The 18951-nt window shown below is 37.9% G+C and overlaps 1 protein-coding gene across 2 annotated transcripts in view; it reads right to left on the reverse strand.

Moving 5' to 3' along the window:
• BMP5 (bone morphogenetic protein 5) overlaps nucleotides 1-18951 on the reverse strand; it is a 57583-nt gene that overhangs the window by 17725 nt on the left and 20907 nt on the right. For both annotated transcript variants that reach the window (XM_032104670.1, XM_032104671.1), the window contains 2 exons: nucleotides 14698-14890; nucleotides 8767-8915 (listed from right to left, as the gene is read on the reverse strand). In XM_032104670.1, the coding sequence (XP_031960561.1) occupies nucleotides 8767-8915; nucleotides 14698-14890 (342 nt within the window). The remainder of the gene's footprint in view (nucleotides 1-8766; nucleotides 8916-14697; nucleotides 14891-18951) is intronic.

Below are 18951 nucleotides of genomic sequence, written 5' to 3' on the forward strand. Positions count from 1 at the left end.
CTTAAATTCTTCTTTTCATGTGTTTGAGTTACTATTAAATAATTCAGTAACATTAATTTCTGTATGTTCCAATCTTCTGTTGCAAGCCAGATATGAAAAACTGTATACACTATTCTCTATTCATAACAACGTGGACAAGCTAGCTTCTTACCACAAAGTTCCATATTTCCCTTCATTTCTAGAGGGAATATTTTTACTATTTTTCTTTATTTTTCATTCCAATGACTTTCAGAATTTTAATTTTATCTGTAAAATATTAATGCTTTACTGGTGGACATTTTAAGAATACTATTATATTTATATATTGAGAACTGTAAAGGTGTGTGAAGCTTTTCTGAATTTAAATCTAGGTTCTCTGAATTTACAATGGTGGATATTGTGTGTGAAGCAAAATATCCTTCAAACCAATGTGAACTCCCTTTAAAATAACTTTTAATATTACTAAGTTTCCTCTGGGTTTCCTTCAGACTTCAGCAATGAGATGGCTATTACAATTCCACAAGTTAAGGCTTAGTTGGTTATCCAGGGTATAGGGATATAGTATAAAAAATTAATCCTGTAACCCACAGCCTTTTTACACACAGAAACAGCTTATGTGACTTTATTCCTCTATGTGCTTGATCTTCTAAGCAGCCAGCATAAGTTTTTAGGACCCATTTGTTTAATTCATAAATGGTGTATGCACTGGATCTGCTTCTAGTGCAGAGGAAAGCTTTTATTGACTTCTGTGGGTTCATCGTTAAACTTTTCTCTCTCAGTTTATCATAGACCTTAGCTTAACTGCAACTTTCAGAAGACGAAGCAATCAAAATATACACTGCCCTTGAGACTCTATATTTCTTCTGAGGAGGACCTCTGAACTGTTTGGTTTGGAAATTCAAACTACATATGTTATCTCCATTTTTGGTTGCTTCTTTTCAGAAAAAGGTTGCATTTACAGAACTTCTATTATCCTTTATTTTAAAAAAAAAGGAAAAAAAAAAAAAGTGCATGTGGGATATTTTCCTTCAGTCTAAAAAGCATTGCCCCTTCTTGTACAGCAGGTTATTCAAAGTATTGTGCCTCTGAAAAGCATCAAGCTTTCTGCCACAGCAGTAGCTCCACTGTGTGTGCCATAGTCTTGTCAGCTAGCCCTTAACTTGTCTGTAGTGTCAATTTCACAATACATTAAGAAAAATTTTACTCTATCCTGAATTTCCCCTTGTAGCAAGAAGCATTCATGGGCTTCATTTTTGTAAGTAGTTTTAATCTATCGTTTCTTGTAAACATTTAGAAAACACTTAGCTTCAATGACAACTGAAAATCCACGTCTCTCAGGCGTGTAGTTGCTCCATACTGTGGCATTAAAGCAATACTTTCTAAAATCAGCTGAATGACTCAGGCTGACCTGCTTAACTACACTCGGAGCTTCAGCCACATGAAACTCGTAAAACCAAAACAGCAAAGTTTGTCTTTCTGCTTCTCTTGAGCATCTCTGAACAAGAATTGAACTCGGTCAAGCATTCCTGAAAATTGGTTTGGTTTTATCCTTTCATTATATTTTTAATTCTGACGATTTCAAAGATTTTCTTCAGATTTCAGAAGAAAATAAGAAAGTTCAAGTAACCAGCAGTCTGCTTGTGCCTGCTCCATTGAACTTAGCCACTGCAATTGCCCCTGCACCTAGGAAAAAACCCCAAAACCATAATAGATGGATTTACACTATGCGGTGACAGTCCAGAACCTTTGTATTCTTCACGTACTGGCATGCATTTCTCAATACTGCTGTGACAATTAATTATCTCTTCTACATATTGGCAGGTATATTTGGAGACTAAAACTTATTTAAAGCATTATGTTCCAAATTTCCTGAACTCCTTAGTCCTTATTCATAGGATTCTGAGCCTTTGGCAAGATATATTTGTTTGACTTGGCATTTAAACCTTTTTTTGGCTTTTATACTATTTGATAGTAAAGTGCCCTTAGCAGTTTGCATAAAAGCTTGCATGGAAGTTCAGGTTTGACTGACTGAACTGAATGAATATTATTTGCCTTTTCACATTTCCTCAGCTAACAATAAAGGAATCGCTGCTGCAAAAATAACTCTGATGTTCGGCTTACAAAAAGGTCCTATCTCAACAATCCTCACTATTTTGTGCCTTTTGGTTTTTTACCCAGAAATTAGGAATAGCACTCAAGGTGATAAATGCAGAGCTATTTGCTGTGTCACTATGTCACATGCAGTCATATCATACAAATCTTTTCGTGAACTGATCAAGTTCTATCTTAAAAGTTCATTTCCCCCCCAGCTGCTCCAAATGGAAATGCAAAAGCCCTTCAAGCATTCAGTAACAATCTGTCTCGCAGTCTTGACTGGGAGACATATCCTTGTTTTCCATAACATTCAGAAAGCTGACTTTTTCTGAGATTGCCAGTGTGGATGCCAATGACGGCGGTAAGATTTGTGCCTTGGCTTTATCTCCTCAGACAGCATATATTTTAAGCAAAATATTGATCAGACACTAATTTTGCAAGAGCTTTCAGTCATTATGCATCCCAGCCAGATTTACACTGGCAACACAGCACAATGAGTAATTCCAAAATCCATTCTTTTGTCCTGAGTCATCAGACTGTAGCAAACCTCTCATTTTGTTATGAAAAACAAGAGCTTATTTACTTTCAAAAGTGTTTGAGAAGCCACAAAACACGTTTTACAGATTAACCACCACTGCTAGGTCACAGTAGTTATTTTGGTAATAATTTTTCATATTTGTACTTAGAAATAAAAAATTTAGTGATTCTCAGAACTCATTTCAACGTGGTTGGCTGAAAAAAAAATTAAAATTCCAGTGCCACACCTATGGTTTGCTTCTTTTGGGGAGTGACACCTGAAATGAGGATTGGGAAAGGCCTTTTGAAGAAATATCCTGGGCACCCAAGGTCCAAAAACGTCTAATACTTGAGAAAAAAACTGCCCATAGGCTCTGAATCTGAAAGAACACAGTAGTTTTCAAAATTAGATAGAAACTTTTGTGGTTTCTCACGCCCAAAGAGAACTCTTGAGAGCAATGGGACTTGAAACAAAAGAACTGAGGTAGACTTTGGCTACCTAAGTTTATTTTTAAAAAAGAGTAGAGAAAAGCTAATAACACCAATGTGATGGTCCATATATAAGACATCCTCAACACTCCAACTCCAAAGTACTTTTTACTGTCTCTGTTGTATCATCTACATAAACTGCTATGCAAACTTTTCCTTTGGTGAACACATTTATCTGTAACAACATAAAATATGCTTTTGACACAAGCTTTATGTGTTTTATTAACTCTTTTTCTCCCTGGAGGCTTTAAGGAATTCTGACAAACGGGTGGTCTTGGATGCTCTGCTCTGCCTTTCTTAGGCTTCACAGCTATAGTCACTACTAGATTTATCTTTTGTTTGTCAAATCTTACATTTAGTTATTTTTACTCAGTTCATTTTGTGTATCTTTTTGTGTTAATTTTGATATTCGTAAAGTTCTTGAAGAAAGTGCTTGGGAACATGCAAGGAGCCCTGATATGCTGTATAATATGGCAGTACCATATATGCTTACACAAAAAATCAGATATAATTAGACACAAAAATGCTGTGGAAGTATTTGATTTATCCTTTCAAGTTAATGCACTTAAACTATGAGTGGCTTGTGGGAGTCCTGGGGCTTTTCTGCACCATTAAAAAATGTGTTTAGGAAGACAATAAAACGAGGAGAGATTAGATTAATTGGTCATCCACCAAAGAATAAAATGGATAAAAGCCTTCTGAATGGAATGGAACACAAATGCCATTATCTCTAAACTAATGGTGTTGAGAAGCAGAGGTATCCTTCATCTGTCTGGGGAGCAGGGTGCGGGGGGATTTGCACAGCTGTACAGCCAGGACCAGTGTGCACCAGTGGTGGTAGGAGAAGGGGCGGGAGCCCATTTCACTCCCCTCCTTGGCCCTTCTGCTTAAAGCGAGTGTGCCCTTACTAACAAAGGATGTGTTCACTTGCTCGAAGCTGACACAATGAGGACCATATTTGTGACTCAGCTGGAAACAAAGGTTTCACCTATCTGAACAAATTAAAGAGTGCTGGAAGTGGATCATCCGCTCTGCTCTGGTTGGGAGTGTGCTCCTGGTGCATTTACATCCTGTGCCAGCTCCACTGCAGAGTCAACAGAACCTCAAGGCAGCACTACATGGGACCTTTCTCATGGGGACAGCTGTCATGGGATCACCCTGTTTTGGAGACTGAGAGAGTCATCCCTCCAGCTTGTTTCACACCACAGTATTCCTGAGCATGTTTAATTTACTAGTGCAATTTTGGCCAAAGTCAGCTCTGAACCAGAAATGAATGTAGCTGTACTCAGGCAGTGCTTGAGCCCAAGCTAATAAAACCTGCTGAGGGGCAGGATGTATTAGCTCGGGTTCAGTGCTGTGCTAACATGCCTATATGGCTTCCAGATGGCTCTGAATTTAGTCAGAGCTATTGCCTGCCAAAGTCCATATACATATCAATATAAATACATATATCCCAAGTTCCCCCACTACAAGGACAGTAATGAAGGCGAAATTGCTCCTCATACTTTGCCTTGTAGATACCAGATCCATCAAGTGATTTAAAGGTAACGACCCAGATGGACCCTCCGGAGTGCTTGATAGCTACCGTGGTCATGTAAGCGAGGTGTCAGAGTTGTCTGGGGGCAGCTGTGGGATAAACTGATGACATTTCGTGTGGTAATGGTGAAGCCAAAACAATGTCAAATATGCAGCCAAGTACATGAAGAGGCCAGGGTGCTTCCACAGGTTGTCATGGCTTGAAAGCAAACCAGCCACTCCATGCGGCACCAAGAACATGGTTGTGCTGCCTTTCTGAAGGCTTAGTTAGTGAAAGGGACCTTGAAAGATCCAGGCTAAAAGGAAGAGAGGCTAAAAAAGAGGGAGTGTGTTTTTTGGTTTCTTCCCCAACATCTCTGGAGAAGAACTTCACCAATCCTTCATGCCTCATGTAGGGTTAAGATCCAAACCCCCTTCCAGGGACACAGATCAGAGTGTACCCAAATACATGATGGAGTGAGAATTGGCCTTCCACAGAGTTCACTTGGATCAAGGAACCTATTTTTTTCAAGTTTCCCTTTGCTCTGAGGAAAAAAAATATTTAAAGTAAGACTCAGAGTCAGGGAGCTGAGGGTTCCTGCTGCCTGCCCACCTCAAACAGCAGGAAAGACCAAAGAAACCTTCTATGGGACTATGTGGCAACAGAAATCACCTTAATCTGCTTTGGCTTTTCAAAGCCACCACCAGTTTCTTCTGCTCTGATGTGCGGGTAGATGGAAAATAACTGAGAGCTGCAGAAATCTAATAAAAGGCACAGAACTACATGACTGTGGGGCTACAGGATGTTGTACTGACAGCTGTGTATTTGGAATCCATTTTATTCTGTGGATCACCAACAGTCATCATTTCATGTTATCTCCCTCTCCCATTTTCTGTAAACAACTCTAGGTTCTCCTCAGCAATGACAGAAACAGAAAAAGGATTATTCTTGTAGTTGTTTATACCCCTTCAGCAAACTTGATGTTCAGACCACTGCTAACGTCCACTTATAAAAATGCTAAATGTTAATATAAAGATGCTGATTCACTGGAACATGTTTTAAGCCTTAGGAGACATATGGTATATATATGGGAAAAGCATTGCATGGAGCTTTTCAAACTGTTTGTGCATCTGCATTGATTTCACGCTGCAATTCCTCCAACACCCATGCATCCATCAGCATGAAAAAGATCACCTCTCGTTTGAATCATAACAGAGTTTTGGTGTCAAAAGGAGGGAATCAGCCAAAAGGGGATGCTGCTGAATGTTGAGGATACATTAAAAAAGAGAATCAAAAAAACCTGATCCTTAATTTACCATGGCCTCAGGGAAACAGTGCATTATATGTTGACAGCTTCCATATGTGTCATGCAAACCTTTATTCTTACTGTTCAAAATAAAATGTCCCATTAAGAGAAAAAGTCTACATTTCATGCTAAAATGAGACGTATGATACCAAATACTGTCCTAAAGAAAAAAGAGAACACATTCCAATGTCATGTGGCTTTTGTAGTTTTTCAGGGTTTTCAAAGGGGGAAAAATATGAATTGCAGCAACCAGACATTTTTCCAAAGTTTTTTTTTTCACACTGTTATGTTAAATAGTTACAAAATTTTTTTATTCCTTATGTAGACATTATTATTATTTATGTGCCATCTTCAGGGATCCAAAGAAATATATCTACACAAGTAATTGCCTAAAATGTCTCTGATAGATAACTGTAAGAAAGATTACTTTTAATGGTAATGATAACAAAGTAGTCGTACCCTGGAGTCTCAGCCACTATTGGCATCCCCTATTGGCTGTATGAGTAAATCGGAAAATTAGTATGCATTTACAGACTTGATTATCCGCAGTGTAGCACCTGAATAACTCAATCAGGGATTCTCTTGCTTAATAGAATTCCATTTAGTTTAATGATTTGTTGCAATAGAAAGGTTAATGGATCAGGTCTTATCATAAATATCTCTCCAGTTATGGGGGCAGAAGTCCTATACCTCCTGTAAACTCAGCTGACAGCTGGAGGCATGAAGAAATGTGCTTCAGACCTGCCCGGCCTGAAGTTCACTTGAGCCAAGGGAAGGTTTTTCAGTTGATTTGAACCAGTCCCTGAGCTCTCACAGAGAACCGGTTGGAGGGAGGGTGGGTGGGGTTCTCTGGGTTACGAACCGAGTCTGCTACATACTGAGTCGTATAAAAATTCATGTTCCATCTGTACACAAACGTGTCATTTAACTGCTGGTGTTTCTAATAGCTTCCAGAAGTAACAGCAACCCAATAAAAATAATCAAAGCCTTAAGAGCAAAATTGTAAGAGCATGAAAGGATGATTTTGCTTGTGCTAAGCTGAAGTTGTGTAGCACAGGTCTATCCTATAGTTTTGAAAACTTTAGTCCACAGAACTGGACTCCTTGGACGAATAAACTGAAAAAGGGAACAGAAAGTGAGGGAAAAGGCAAATTCCTTCTTCAGTGAAGCAGCTATATTAAGTCAAAGAGGTAAGATGCAAAAGGTAAAGCTGCTTGTGGCTTTGGAACTTAAAATAGAAAATTATCTATCACCTTTCTGATCTTAGGAGTAGGACAGGGGAAATATTTGCCTGAGCTATTATTTTACAATTTCTTCAGTGTATTAACCTAAAGGTTTCCTTTTACCCATACAAACTTCCCTGTAGTTTACCGAACGGATGTAATTTTGAGGCTAGAACCAAAAAATTGCTGGTGGCAGGGTTTCTTAATGAATGCCTTTCATGGATATTTAATTTTCAACAATTTCTCTGTTCAAATCTCCTGGAAAAAAAAAAAAAAAAAAGCAAGGATGGAGTTTATTCTGGAGCAGGAAAGCTGGCCAGAAGCCAGCCCACCTAATTTGGATTCCTGACGGAGGTGTCCCCAGAATTGTAAGAGCTTTAAAATGGCCTCACTAAACCAGGCTGCCTAAGAGATGTACTCCCTATGCAGCCCAGGCTCAGGAGTGGTGCCTTTAAAGGCTGGTTGAAGGCAGCAACAATGTGGTCTACTTTGTACTGGTGCCTCTCTTGTCCACTGACTGTACTCTGACCATAAAGGTAACATCAGATGAAATGGCCATGTGCTTTGGTGCAAGCCTGCCAGCTCCCTTATTAAGCATCGTGCCTAAAGGACAGTTTTTGCATAACTCTCCGGCAACCGGGGCACTTGCTGAAAAAGTATGAGATGCTTTGTTCACAGCCCAGCTGAGCCTGAGGGAGAATTTAGATCAAAACCAATGAGAAAATGTAGCCAGAACAAAGAAAAAAACACTAATCCTTACACCAGGGTTTCTTCTGCTACTCATTAACATTATGTCAGCTAAGGTTTAGATTAACTGGCATCATAGATCCCTTGACCTCTGACATAAAAAGCTTTTTGACAAAAAGAGTTAAATCTGAGTTTGCTTGTAAAGTGGTATGGATTAAGTGAACCATCACAGAAAAAACAGTATATAAGTCTCTTTTTATTAGTTTCTAAAAAGTCTAAGTAAAGAACATCTCTTCTAAAAATATTGTTTTGCATTGAGATGCATTTTCAAATTTAATGAAGAGCATAACTATGAATAACACAGTAGCCCAGTAAATTTGTACTAAAACCTCGCACAGCTTGGACTTCAGTTTTGATAGTGGTTTTTCTAATTTTCAGCTAGCTAAAATTTTCAAGATTTCAAATTTCTAACCCATTTCAAGATAAAAAAGAATATCTTTTTAAATTAAAGAAAAACAGTTCCCACATTTCCCTATTGTTAACCTTTCTCCAACATCAATATCAACAGATGCTATGCCTTCTGAACAGCTCTGAGGTTATTTTTTAACTTTCTCCATGCTTCCGCCCAGAAAGTTCTGCAAATTTGTCTGAGTTTCATGAGTGTAGTCATCAGTGGTAGAACATTAAAATGGAACTGAATTTCATGTGTAGGAGCACTTCTCCTGAACCCAATTTCACTTGATTCTGTTAGTTTTATAATTGACATCTTCTACAGAATTAAAAGTAATAGAAAGCTTTCAGACCACAGCAACAGCAGGATAAGATTTGTGTTGTTTGCTTATAAACTCTCAGTGGATTATCACCCGGTCAAGTCAAAAAACACCCATCCAGAAAAGAGTCCCAGCAAGGTATGACAAGTGCATACATGGCATTATGATCTGTGGCTTCAATCTTACCGTCCCCAGTTTCAGCACAGAGTTGCAAGCCCAGGTTGTTCTGTGGATTTATGACCCAGTGATTGCTGGTCGCAGTAATGTCAAAGACAAACCAGCCCACATCAGAAGCTTGAGCCTTTCTTGTGTCTAACAGGAACAAGTCTGCATCCCTAAGTTAAAGAAAATAGAGTTAAGGCATTCAAATGTTATTATTTTTGTCCTGAATTTCCTTGCTGACAATAACTTCTTGGAGTCCGAATTAATAATCATTTAACATATCCTCAATATGACACAGTACAGCATGTGCTGTAGCTAACAAGTAGTTGTTAAGTATAACACAGGTATTTCCCCTAAGAGGCCTTTCTGAAATAAGTTTCAGCATGTAAAAACCTACAGCTCTGGAAAATCTGAAAAACACAGTTTCCTGATATAACTACACGAAATACATAATTGAGGCTGTGTATAAAAAATTCATCTTTCAACATCAGAAAGTCTCAGGAAAATTAACTTTTATAAACCTTTCAGTGTAAAAGACAAAAAATGTCAAAATCACATTCCAATTTCAACTAAAACTCAGAGGCATAGCGTTGCTAAAAAGATCTGTTGTTAATAACATATCACAGCAGCTGTATCCTATGACAAAACTAGAATAGATGGCAGTTCAGACCGTTTCCTATTACTACAGATGTTTAGAAAATAAGGCTCTATATCAAAGCAGAAATTACATATATATTCAATAATATAATTATTACATTTTAACCCTCAGTTCCCTGGTATATTTTCAAATTTGTTCCCGTGAAATCTTCCAGTAATTCAGAAGGGCTGCTCAGGGGAGTTAGTATAATTGTGTTACTAAATTTTTTGCATGGGTCATTTATTTTTTCTGTTTTCACATATCTCCTGACACAATTGGTTCCAGATCATCGTCTCTATTACAAATAGTTTACTACAATGACCAGACTAAACCCAAGATATTTAACTCTCATCAGTTTCATTTTACATGCTTCTACAAAGCAGTGTGCATTATTAAAAGCTGTTTTCACCATTTAACCTTTTAAACCTAAATCTATAGTTACAGAAATCTATGTCTTTTATGCCATAAATAGTAGTCAAAACAGTAAGATACAAGAAAAAATGTTTTATTCTATTTTTTTACTGTACAAGTCAGCTGAACTCAGACTTGGCTGACATAGATCTGGGAATCGTACCATTGCCTTACAGACAGAATGAATATGTGCTTTAAAAGGAAAGACAGACAGAAAGAATAGAATAGAATTTTTGTGTAAAAAGTGGATTTAAAATTTCTAGTGTTCTTGTCACTGTATTCTTACAGTGTTTAATCGCAATGACACCTTAGTTCCTGTCTTATCTAAACACAGTAAGTGCACCTAGAAGGTCTGATACTGAAAAAAGTTTCAAGTGCACCTTTTGAAACTGTGGTTGCTAAATACTGAGGAAAATAAGACCAAATTAACTATAACAAGCATATGTTTACTTACATGTGAGATATATCTGCAAAACCAGGTTAAAAAGTTCAGAAATTATAAAAGAAGATTATTAAAAGAAAAAAAAAAGGAATTGAAAGGGCTTTTATTCAAGTCACCTTTTTTATTCCTTCTGTTAAAGGACAATCTTTTGCTGGGCTCTTATCACTTCCATTCTAGTAGAACTGTGCTAATGACCACACAAGGAGAAAACATACATTCCCCCTCTGGAGCTGACATGAAGAAAATCTTACCATTCAAAAGAGCCTGACCTGCTCTGCTAGCACTGAACAAATTAACAATGTACCACGAGCTCATAAATAGTACTCTCTGGACTCTTAAATGCCAACTTTTTTCTCTAATAAGTAGTTTTATCAGAACTTTAAACCTGCAAAGTTTAATTCTGACTGTAGTAGTCTTTGAGATGTTTATTTAGAAATATTTTTGCATCACTCAGTATATTTAATAGAAAGCTGTAAAATTGTTTGGAATAGAAAATACTACAATATCACAGTGATATAATTCCACACTTGTCTTTTCTCCTCCTAGAATACATAATGCTTTCCCATATACAGTCTTTCCATTCCAAATCCAGGATTGATACTAAATGTTCTCAAAAGTCAGGATGCACAATGTTTCCCATGCCAAATAAGGCGCTACAAATGGTACAGTCCAGAAATTCCTATGAAGGACAAATTTTTCCTCAATGTGACTTTATTACTTTGTATTGTAGTAGAAACTCCAACTAAAGTGTCTTTGGTATTGATATGTCAATTTTCTTGTATGTCCTCCTGCAAGGATAGTGATCTGGCTAAGGTAATAGACTTTAAATAGAGACAGATTGCTCTTACTCATTAACTCGCAAATGAAAAAAAAGTGAGTTGGGGATACCTAGAGAAAACCAGAACTGATTCGAGAGCACATAGGAGAACAGAGAAAATGTATCTGGACCAATACTAATGATTTAGCCCACATAACAGCATGCTACTACAGAAATTCAAAGTATTTGTTAGGGAAAAACCAACTTCTTTCCCAATTGATACAAACATAGGGTGAAAACATGACCACTGAAAAGGCAGCAGGAGTTCTGGGATCAGGGTTCCCCCATTAGCTTGTGTCATTCATTCAAACTACTCATCACATTTTGTGACATTTTTAATTCTAAAATTCTCCTTTATTCTGCGAAAAGAAAAAAACAGTCACACTTGAAATGAAAAACAGCTGCAAATTTTGGCTGTAATTTAAAAAAATATTTCATTTAAAAAATAGCCCACAACATGTAATAAAAAACTAAGGCATTGTGTCGTAAATAGCCTGAAATGTTACAGTGAATATATTCAGGCAGAATACAGCTGATTGGCTTTACCTTTACGGAGGCTGTTTAAGTTTAGTGATTTCAGTCTGGTCCCCAATGACCAGCTGTCTCCAGGAGAAATGCTACCACAGTCAAGAATTTCAGCAAAGAGGCTGCAGGCAGAATGTCTAAGTAGCTCCACATCTCCTGGGTCACTTAAGGAAGTAAAGGTGGAACAAACCATCTGTATGTTCCTTGAAACCCAGAACAGTTCTTGATCAGATCACATAATCATTACAGTGTAATAGGCCATCCCAATAACGCTGTTTTATTTCTCGCCTCATTCCAGAAACCTGCTTTTGTATCTTACTGCCACTTGAGGATTCCCTAACGCGGGAAGAGCCCTCAGGGTTTACTTAAATTAGTGGCTAGCTGCCACCAAAACATGAACAAAGATTTGGCATGTTGGAGTATACTTTTGTCATGAGAAAAGATCTGGGTAGGAAAACACTGGCAAGGCTCCATAGGAAATCAGCCTGCCATGGGCTGTGCTGCACATGCTTCCTTAGACCAAATAGAAAACTTCAATCCCAGAGAGTGGAACTTCAGCAAACTCCAATGGAATTAAGCACACCCATTTCAGTAGTCGTGCTGCCATAGAGACAGAAAAATGCCTGAGACTACAGCACAATCCTTAGTATGCAACTTGGAAGACCTGAACCCTGATCACTCCTTGCCTGAAAATATTAGAGGACTGTGTTTGGGATTGCAGAGTCCTGTCAGACACCCATGTTTCCTGTTCAAAGCAAAGAAGGGGGGAGGAGCAGTTTTGCTGTGCAATGTCACTAGTAAGGACTGTGGGACATTATAGAATCACAGAATCACAGAATGGTTTGGGTTGGAACGGACCTTAAAGATCATCAAGTCCCAACCCCCCTGCCATGGGCAGGGACACCTTACACTAGGACATGTGGCTCAAAACCCCATCCAACCGGCCTTGAAAGCTTCCAGGAATGTGGTATTCACAACTTTCATGGGCAACATGTTCCAGTGCTTCCCCATCTTCACAGTTCTCTCACTCTCCCATTCTGTAGTTGCAGCTTCTGAAAATTTGTACATATGTAGGACAAACCTGAGGTGACAAAGTCAAGAAAAGAAGGAGTGAAGTCTGGGCCCAAAAACAAAAGGTGTGGCTTTGTTGGAAAAAAAATTCTTGGGAGCTCATCTTGGGGTCTCTTCTGTCTGGAAACAGTAAGGGGCTTGTGGAAAAGTTTTCTTGTTTCTAATTTGAACTGTGAAGAGCTTGAGATCTTCTCCCATCCTGTTCCACTGAGGCAGTTGCCTATAATATCTCTATATATGAGTAGAAACTGTCAAAATCAACAATAGGAGAGAAACACTTATTCTACATCAAAGTTTCTGTAGTTACACTGATGAAATCAAGTGCATGGCATATCATTCCCTGCTCCTCCTTTCAGCATCATGCTTCCATTAAAGGACAGGGGACTTTTATGATTATAAATGCAAATATAAAGCATTTATAAATTTCTGGTTATGCCTTGAAAGAAACCAAAAGCCTTGTTTAATGGCTTCACAGAGACAGTTGTCATTTGAACAAGTCAGATAATATTAACTGTGATTTTCATCAGAGTGGTAAACAGTTTTGCTTTCTCTGAAATAGAATACAAACCACCTACCGTGAAAATATTAAAAAACTAAAAAAGAAAACATCAAAAGTTTTAGAAAAGATAACTTTTCCTACTAGTTCAATAAAAAAATCTGAGTGTTCCAGTGAAGAGCTTTCATCACCTCAGCCTCGACCTGTATGCTTCAAAAAGATGTGTTTTGTTCCTTCCTGCTTTATTCCTTCCTCCAAGAAGTTTCTTTTAGAACCTATGTCAAAAGAACTTTTGGGAAGCTGAAGATAGAGGTAAAAAAAAAAATAAAACCCACACTGTTTTCTTCATCCCCAAATTTACTAGGTATTCTGGATGGATGAGTGCTTTCCCTCCTGTTGTTTCTATTGGTATAAAATGAATCCCTGTTTATAGCCATAAATATTTTATAACTTGATGTTCAGAGATCTCTGGAGGGTACAAGCTCAAGGTTCTTTGGGCAGAAAAGAGATTTGAATTCTGGCCCAGCCTTCAAGCTAACTGGTGATGGGGCTTTTATTTCCTCCAGGATATTCTGCAAGTTTAAGCTGACATTTTCTTTGGTTTTGCCAAACCTTCCTGGGATAGAAATGTTTTATCAGTTCCAAGATGAAGGCGAGTTTTTGTTTATCGTAAAACAGAACTTTTTTCCCCCACTTTTCTGAGAAAAGACATAAACTAATTTAATTTCAATCCTCCCATTTTGGGTCTATGTAGCTTTTTAAGAATCATCTTGGAATTGATACTAGTTTTCAATCATAATTTTCAGGCTACTTTGCCTGGTGAAATCCGCTAATTTACTGAGATCTTGTAGAGTCTCGGAAGCATGTCATACACAGAGCTCTGCAAACTCAAATTCAGGGATTTGCTCATGTGCAACATCATATGTGGCACCTAGGGATGTGGTTTAATGGCAGATTTGGCAGTGTTAGGTTTATGGTTGGACTCAATCTCAAAGATATTTTGCAACCTAGATGATTCTATGATTTTCAGTTATGGTGAAAGTTATGTGTCAAGTATGCACATGTCATCTTAAAGTTAGTGCATGAGTTTATCTTTTAATTACATTCTGCAGAACTGTAAAACACAAGCAAAAAAGCCATGCTTCTTCAAAAGTAATCAGAGTTACACAGTCTTTCTGCCTCTAAGGAGCTAAGTGGATCTTGGCTTGTAGTACCTCAGTGTCAGCAAATGGTGCTTTTCCCAAATCCAGACACTTAGATTGTGCACAGGACACCACCATTTGCTCACTGAGAACATTAACCCTCACCTGCTCTGTGCATGGGCAGATTATCTGGTGAACTGAACTTGGACATAAAGCTGGAATAAATCACATTTAAGATAAGTGTTATTCTTGTTCAGTGTTTACTGTTGTTGCCTAACAATCAATACTGCACAAGCCACAGTGGTAACAACGATGCCTTGTCAGGTGTACGCTTACGATTGATTATTGCTTCCCACTTAAGACAGGCAAATGGGATGGTATTCAACATGTGATGAGTTCATGCCAAGAGGGTACCTGTTGGGATACTCCTTGATGATCTGATATATGCTAATCTGAATGGTTTCATTCTCAAAGCGGCTGTTGCTCCGATCTTTGTATATCCGGAATTCGGCTGCCGTCACTGCCTCTCCGTGAGGGATCTGAGTAAGGTCAAAGCGAAATTCTTTGTAGTGCCTTCGGTGGTGGGAGAAATCCTTGTCCCTTTCAACTGTGAGGAAGAGAATTCAGTGTAAATTAAAGATGTGAAACAAATGCCTATTTCCCATGATTAATTCAGCATTCCCTCTGTTTGGGGGTAAACAAACATGACAATATAAAACTGTGCAAATAATAAAACCACAAGCCCAGACATACTTCCAGTTAAAGGAAATTCCAGCAGCCCAGTGTCTTCAGTTCAAAAGGAAAAAACCTCTGTGGCTTTTACATAAATTCCAGAAGCTGGAGTGGAAAGAATATCAAGAAAAGCTGAAAGGGGGCATGTTGTAAAGTAGCTAGAAATATGGACAAACTGAAAGCTGTGACAGGATTTAGGACTTCAGTGTAGCCATAAGCACAGCAATAGCAATGTCAGAACTATAGATGACTTTGGAAAACACTAATTGCCACTAATAACCAGGCTGATGAGAGGAATGCAGCTCATTTCCGTTTAACATAATAAAAGTGGTACTAAAGTGCACTGCAACAACTTTATACTTAAGAAGCAGTTAAGTCGTATAAATTAACACAAGTTGTACTCTAATGGCATGCACATCAGCTTTCCAGTGGTCAGAAGAAGGAACTGAGGGTCAGGGCCAAGTGGTTCTGGCATCCCAGCAGCACAGGAAGTAAAATTCTGCCTTGAGAAGTCCCCTCAAACCTGTTCTGGGTGGGCAGGTGCAGCTCCTACTGCTTCTGACACTGCCACTTTTTAAAATAAAAAAGTAAATCTCATTATTGCCTAACTGAGGTTTCTACAGAATTTTAAGAGGAACAAGCCAGAGGATTTTACTTTACAACTGGTTTGGGTCTAATTCCATTGTCTGCTGCAGTTCTGACTCTGAGTTAGGAGCAACTTTTGCAATGGAATATATGTTTTGATGTGGCAATGGACACTACAGGCCATAGTACTGGCTAATGATCACCTTATGGGATTAATACTTCAGATTTTAAGGATGTGGAAAGGATAATGATCCATGGTTTCCACTTCCACTGAGTACAATGTATCATTGACCTATGAATAAACTGTGCTCTGTGGGATGACAGAATTTCTCTCTTCTGGAAAAGTTCTACCTGCCTCATGACATAGGTGCGTTGTTTTACTGATGGTGGACAAAGTCTAAAACTCAGAGTTGGAATTTGGTTTAGACAACCAACTAAGCATTTATGGCTGCACCCAGCTTCACTAAACACTCCCTCCTGTAACCCCAGCTCTTTTATTGCATTGTAGTCCTCAGATCTGAGGGAGGAACAATGTCAATTCTGAAAAAGCACACATTTGGATTACTAAATGCTACATGTATAAATAATGTGTAAATTATTACGATATTTATATTTACATGGTCATATATACATCTCTTCCAAACAATTTTTTCTACATACATAATGTGTATGTGTTCGTATGTATATACATATGATTATATAATTTTTTATATAAACCTGCATATCTGTATTATTATAATGTATATGTTGTCTTACAAAATAGAAATGCACTAAAAGGAAAAAAAATGATTTTGTACATACAAGTGTACAGTTATGGACATATTAAAGTGAGAGCTATTGAAGAAAAAGGATTTAACATTATTTTCAGAGCAGTAGTTGCGAGTTAAATCACCTGTGGTCACGTAGCTAGCCCTTTACAGTGTAATTCCCTGTCACCTTTCCAAAAATGTAAACTCTCCTTGTTTTCATTAGGTTGTTTTTATGTACAAGTATGTGTTGCCTTAAGAACCACCAAAAATAAAATATATAGGCAATAAGAACACTTTATCTTCAGTGAAAATGAACTTTCTCCTGGCTGACAAAAGGAAAATTGTCTGCTAAGTGTGAGGTTCACTTGGCTCAAGCGCATATTTAGCTTACATGGGTTTGCCATCGAACACTATGTAGAAAAAGTAAAGCAGAAAAGCAGCAGAAGCATGTAAACTGGCTGCTCTGTACCTGAAGATGAATGGGCTGCTGCTGAAGAGAAACAGGATACAGTCTATTTAGCAGCTCCACTGCCCGGTTCTAAACTGTGAGATATATACCGAGATCTGACTTGAGGTTTGGGAGTTGTTTGCTTTTTTTTTTAAATACCCATGTAAAGCCTTTCATTTCAGAGGAACTTGGCAGAGATTAGCATATGCAAAAGCACTGAGCCGAGAGGGTTTTTTCTAATACAAAGAGTCTGCTGCAAGTTTCTGAGGTTATAACTGAGCGTTTCAAAACTGTCATGGAACAGATATGTCAGTAACCTTCAAATGAGAACTATGTAAGACAGACTTAGTGTAGCAACCCTTTCTGCTGTCTCTGGATAGTATTTATTCAAAAAGTATTTACCAGCGTGCATGGGTAACTAAGCACTACTCACTACAAGTAAACACTGAATAATTAGACACTGAATAAAAGGTTTAAATGCCACTGCTCCTGGACTGATTGATTTTTATTTGGGTTTGAAGCTTCTTTTTGTCTAGTTTCTACCAAGTACTTTCTAATTAGTAACATCAGTTTGGAAACAGTAGTTGTCTCCCTATATGTTATAGTTTGGACAGAAACCTCCATAATACTCCTAATAGCATCAGTGGGGTCCTCTCAGGACCACTCACAACTGCTGAAAGAATACTGATAGCCACTTTCTGATGGGCCTCAAAGTAATAGTTACAGTTCACACATGTAGTACTAGTCTGTGTTTCCATGTATATACCTAAGGAAGATGCAGCACTGTCATCTGAAAGGGATATGAGTTCAACATTTCTTTGGTTCAAGACAACATTCACAGGCAGGCCAGGACTTCAGAGTAGCAACAGTCTACAGAAGTGAAGTGTTGTAGGAAACAGGCACTGAACAGCACTGCAAAAACCCTTGAGTTCAAGGAGGTCCCACTCCCCACAATGCAGCCAGAATCTCTAACTGCAAATTTATGTCAGCCAATGTACAAAGAAAAAAAAAAAAATTGTGCACAAATGTAGACAAGTTAAAATCTTGCATTACATAGCAGACTGAAAAAGATGGTGATGGTGATGTTGCAATAATGATCAATGGTTAGAATGGTAGCCAAGCTAAAAAAGTAAAATATTATTTAATGATACTGAATATTTTAATACTGAAAATACTACACAAATCTTGATCCTTTCTGCATCTAATAAATGCCTAGTTAGGCAAGACTGTGAATGCTTAGTAGAGTATCTCTCAGGTCCTTTGTCCTGCTGAAAAGGCATGAAGTGCAGGGAGGCATCATGTCTCAAATACTTTTATTTCACAGGCGAGAGCTTTTCAGCACTGGCAGCCTGAAAAACACAGGTTAAGATTTTCAAGTATTCAATCCTTTCAGAATATTCTCATGTCATTCCAGCCCTGCTCAGTACATCTGCGTTTCTGTGGGACAAATCACAGCATCTAAAAACCAGTTGACCAGAAAATCAGTAAGTATTCTTTTAATCATTGGAGGAATATAATTTTTCTAAGTAAAAAGTATGTTGAATATTAGGGTAAATGCTGATTACAAAAAAATTATTCCTTTGCTCTCATTGGTGAGGATTCTTCGCATTGACTTTTAAATTATTTTTATACCACCTGAAACTAATATATGCAGCACTATGGTTACATCAGACAAATCATGGCTCAGGGGAATATCACAAACACCTGTGTGTAAGATGGGAAAGAATGATATTTTCCACCCATGTGGCAAACTGATGAAACATTCACACTGTATTAACACTAAGTCCAACTCTGACAAGAAAAAAGTCAAATTTACATGAAAAAGGTATTTTGGAAAAAGGGTCTTCTTTTACACCAAGAGAAAATATCATGCAGTGATTTTCGTTAAGAAAACTATTTATCTTATGGGGGAAAAAAAAAAAAAACAACAACTAAAAAATATCCAAAGTACTCATATGGATAGACTGTATAACTAGTAATCAGTATTTTAGAAATTCAGCTATAAGTATCTGATTATGTTAACTGAACTTAAAAATATAAAAACTGCTAGCAAAGAGTTTAGGTCATAGTGCATGAGGGACTATCAGATGTGCTCTTTCATTAGTGCTTAGCTCCACACTGATATGTGCTTCACTTTTTCTGAAGATGTTGGCG

The sequence above is a fragment of the Corvus moneduloides genome, chromosome 3 (assembly GCF_009650955.1).
Source record: "Corvus moneduloides isolate bCorMon1 chromosome 3, bCorMon1.pri, whole genome shotgun sequence".
Taxonomy (NCBI): domain Eukaryota; kingdom Metazoa; phylum Chordata; class Aves; order Passeriformes; family Corvidae; genus Corvus; species Corvus moneduloides.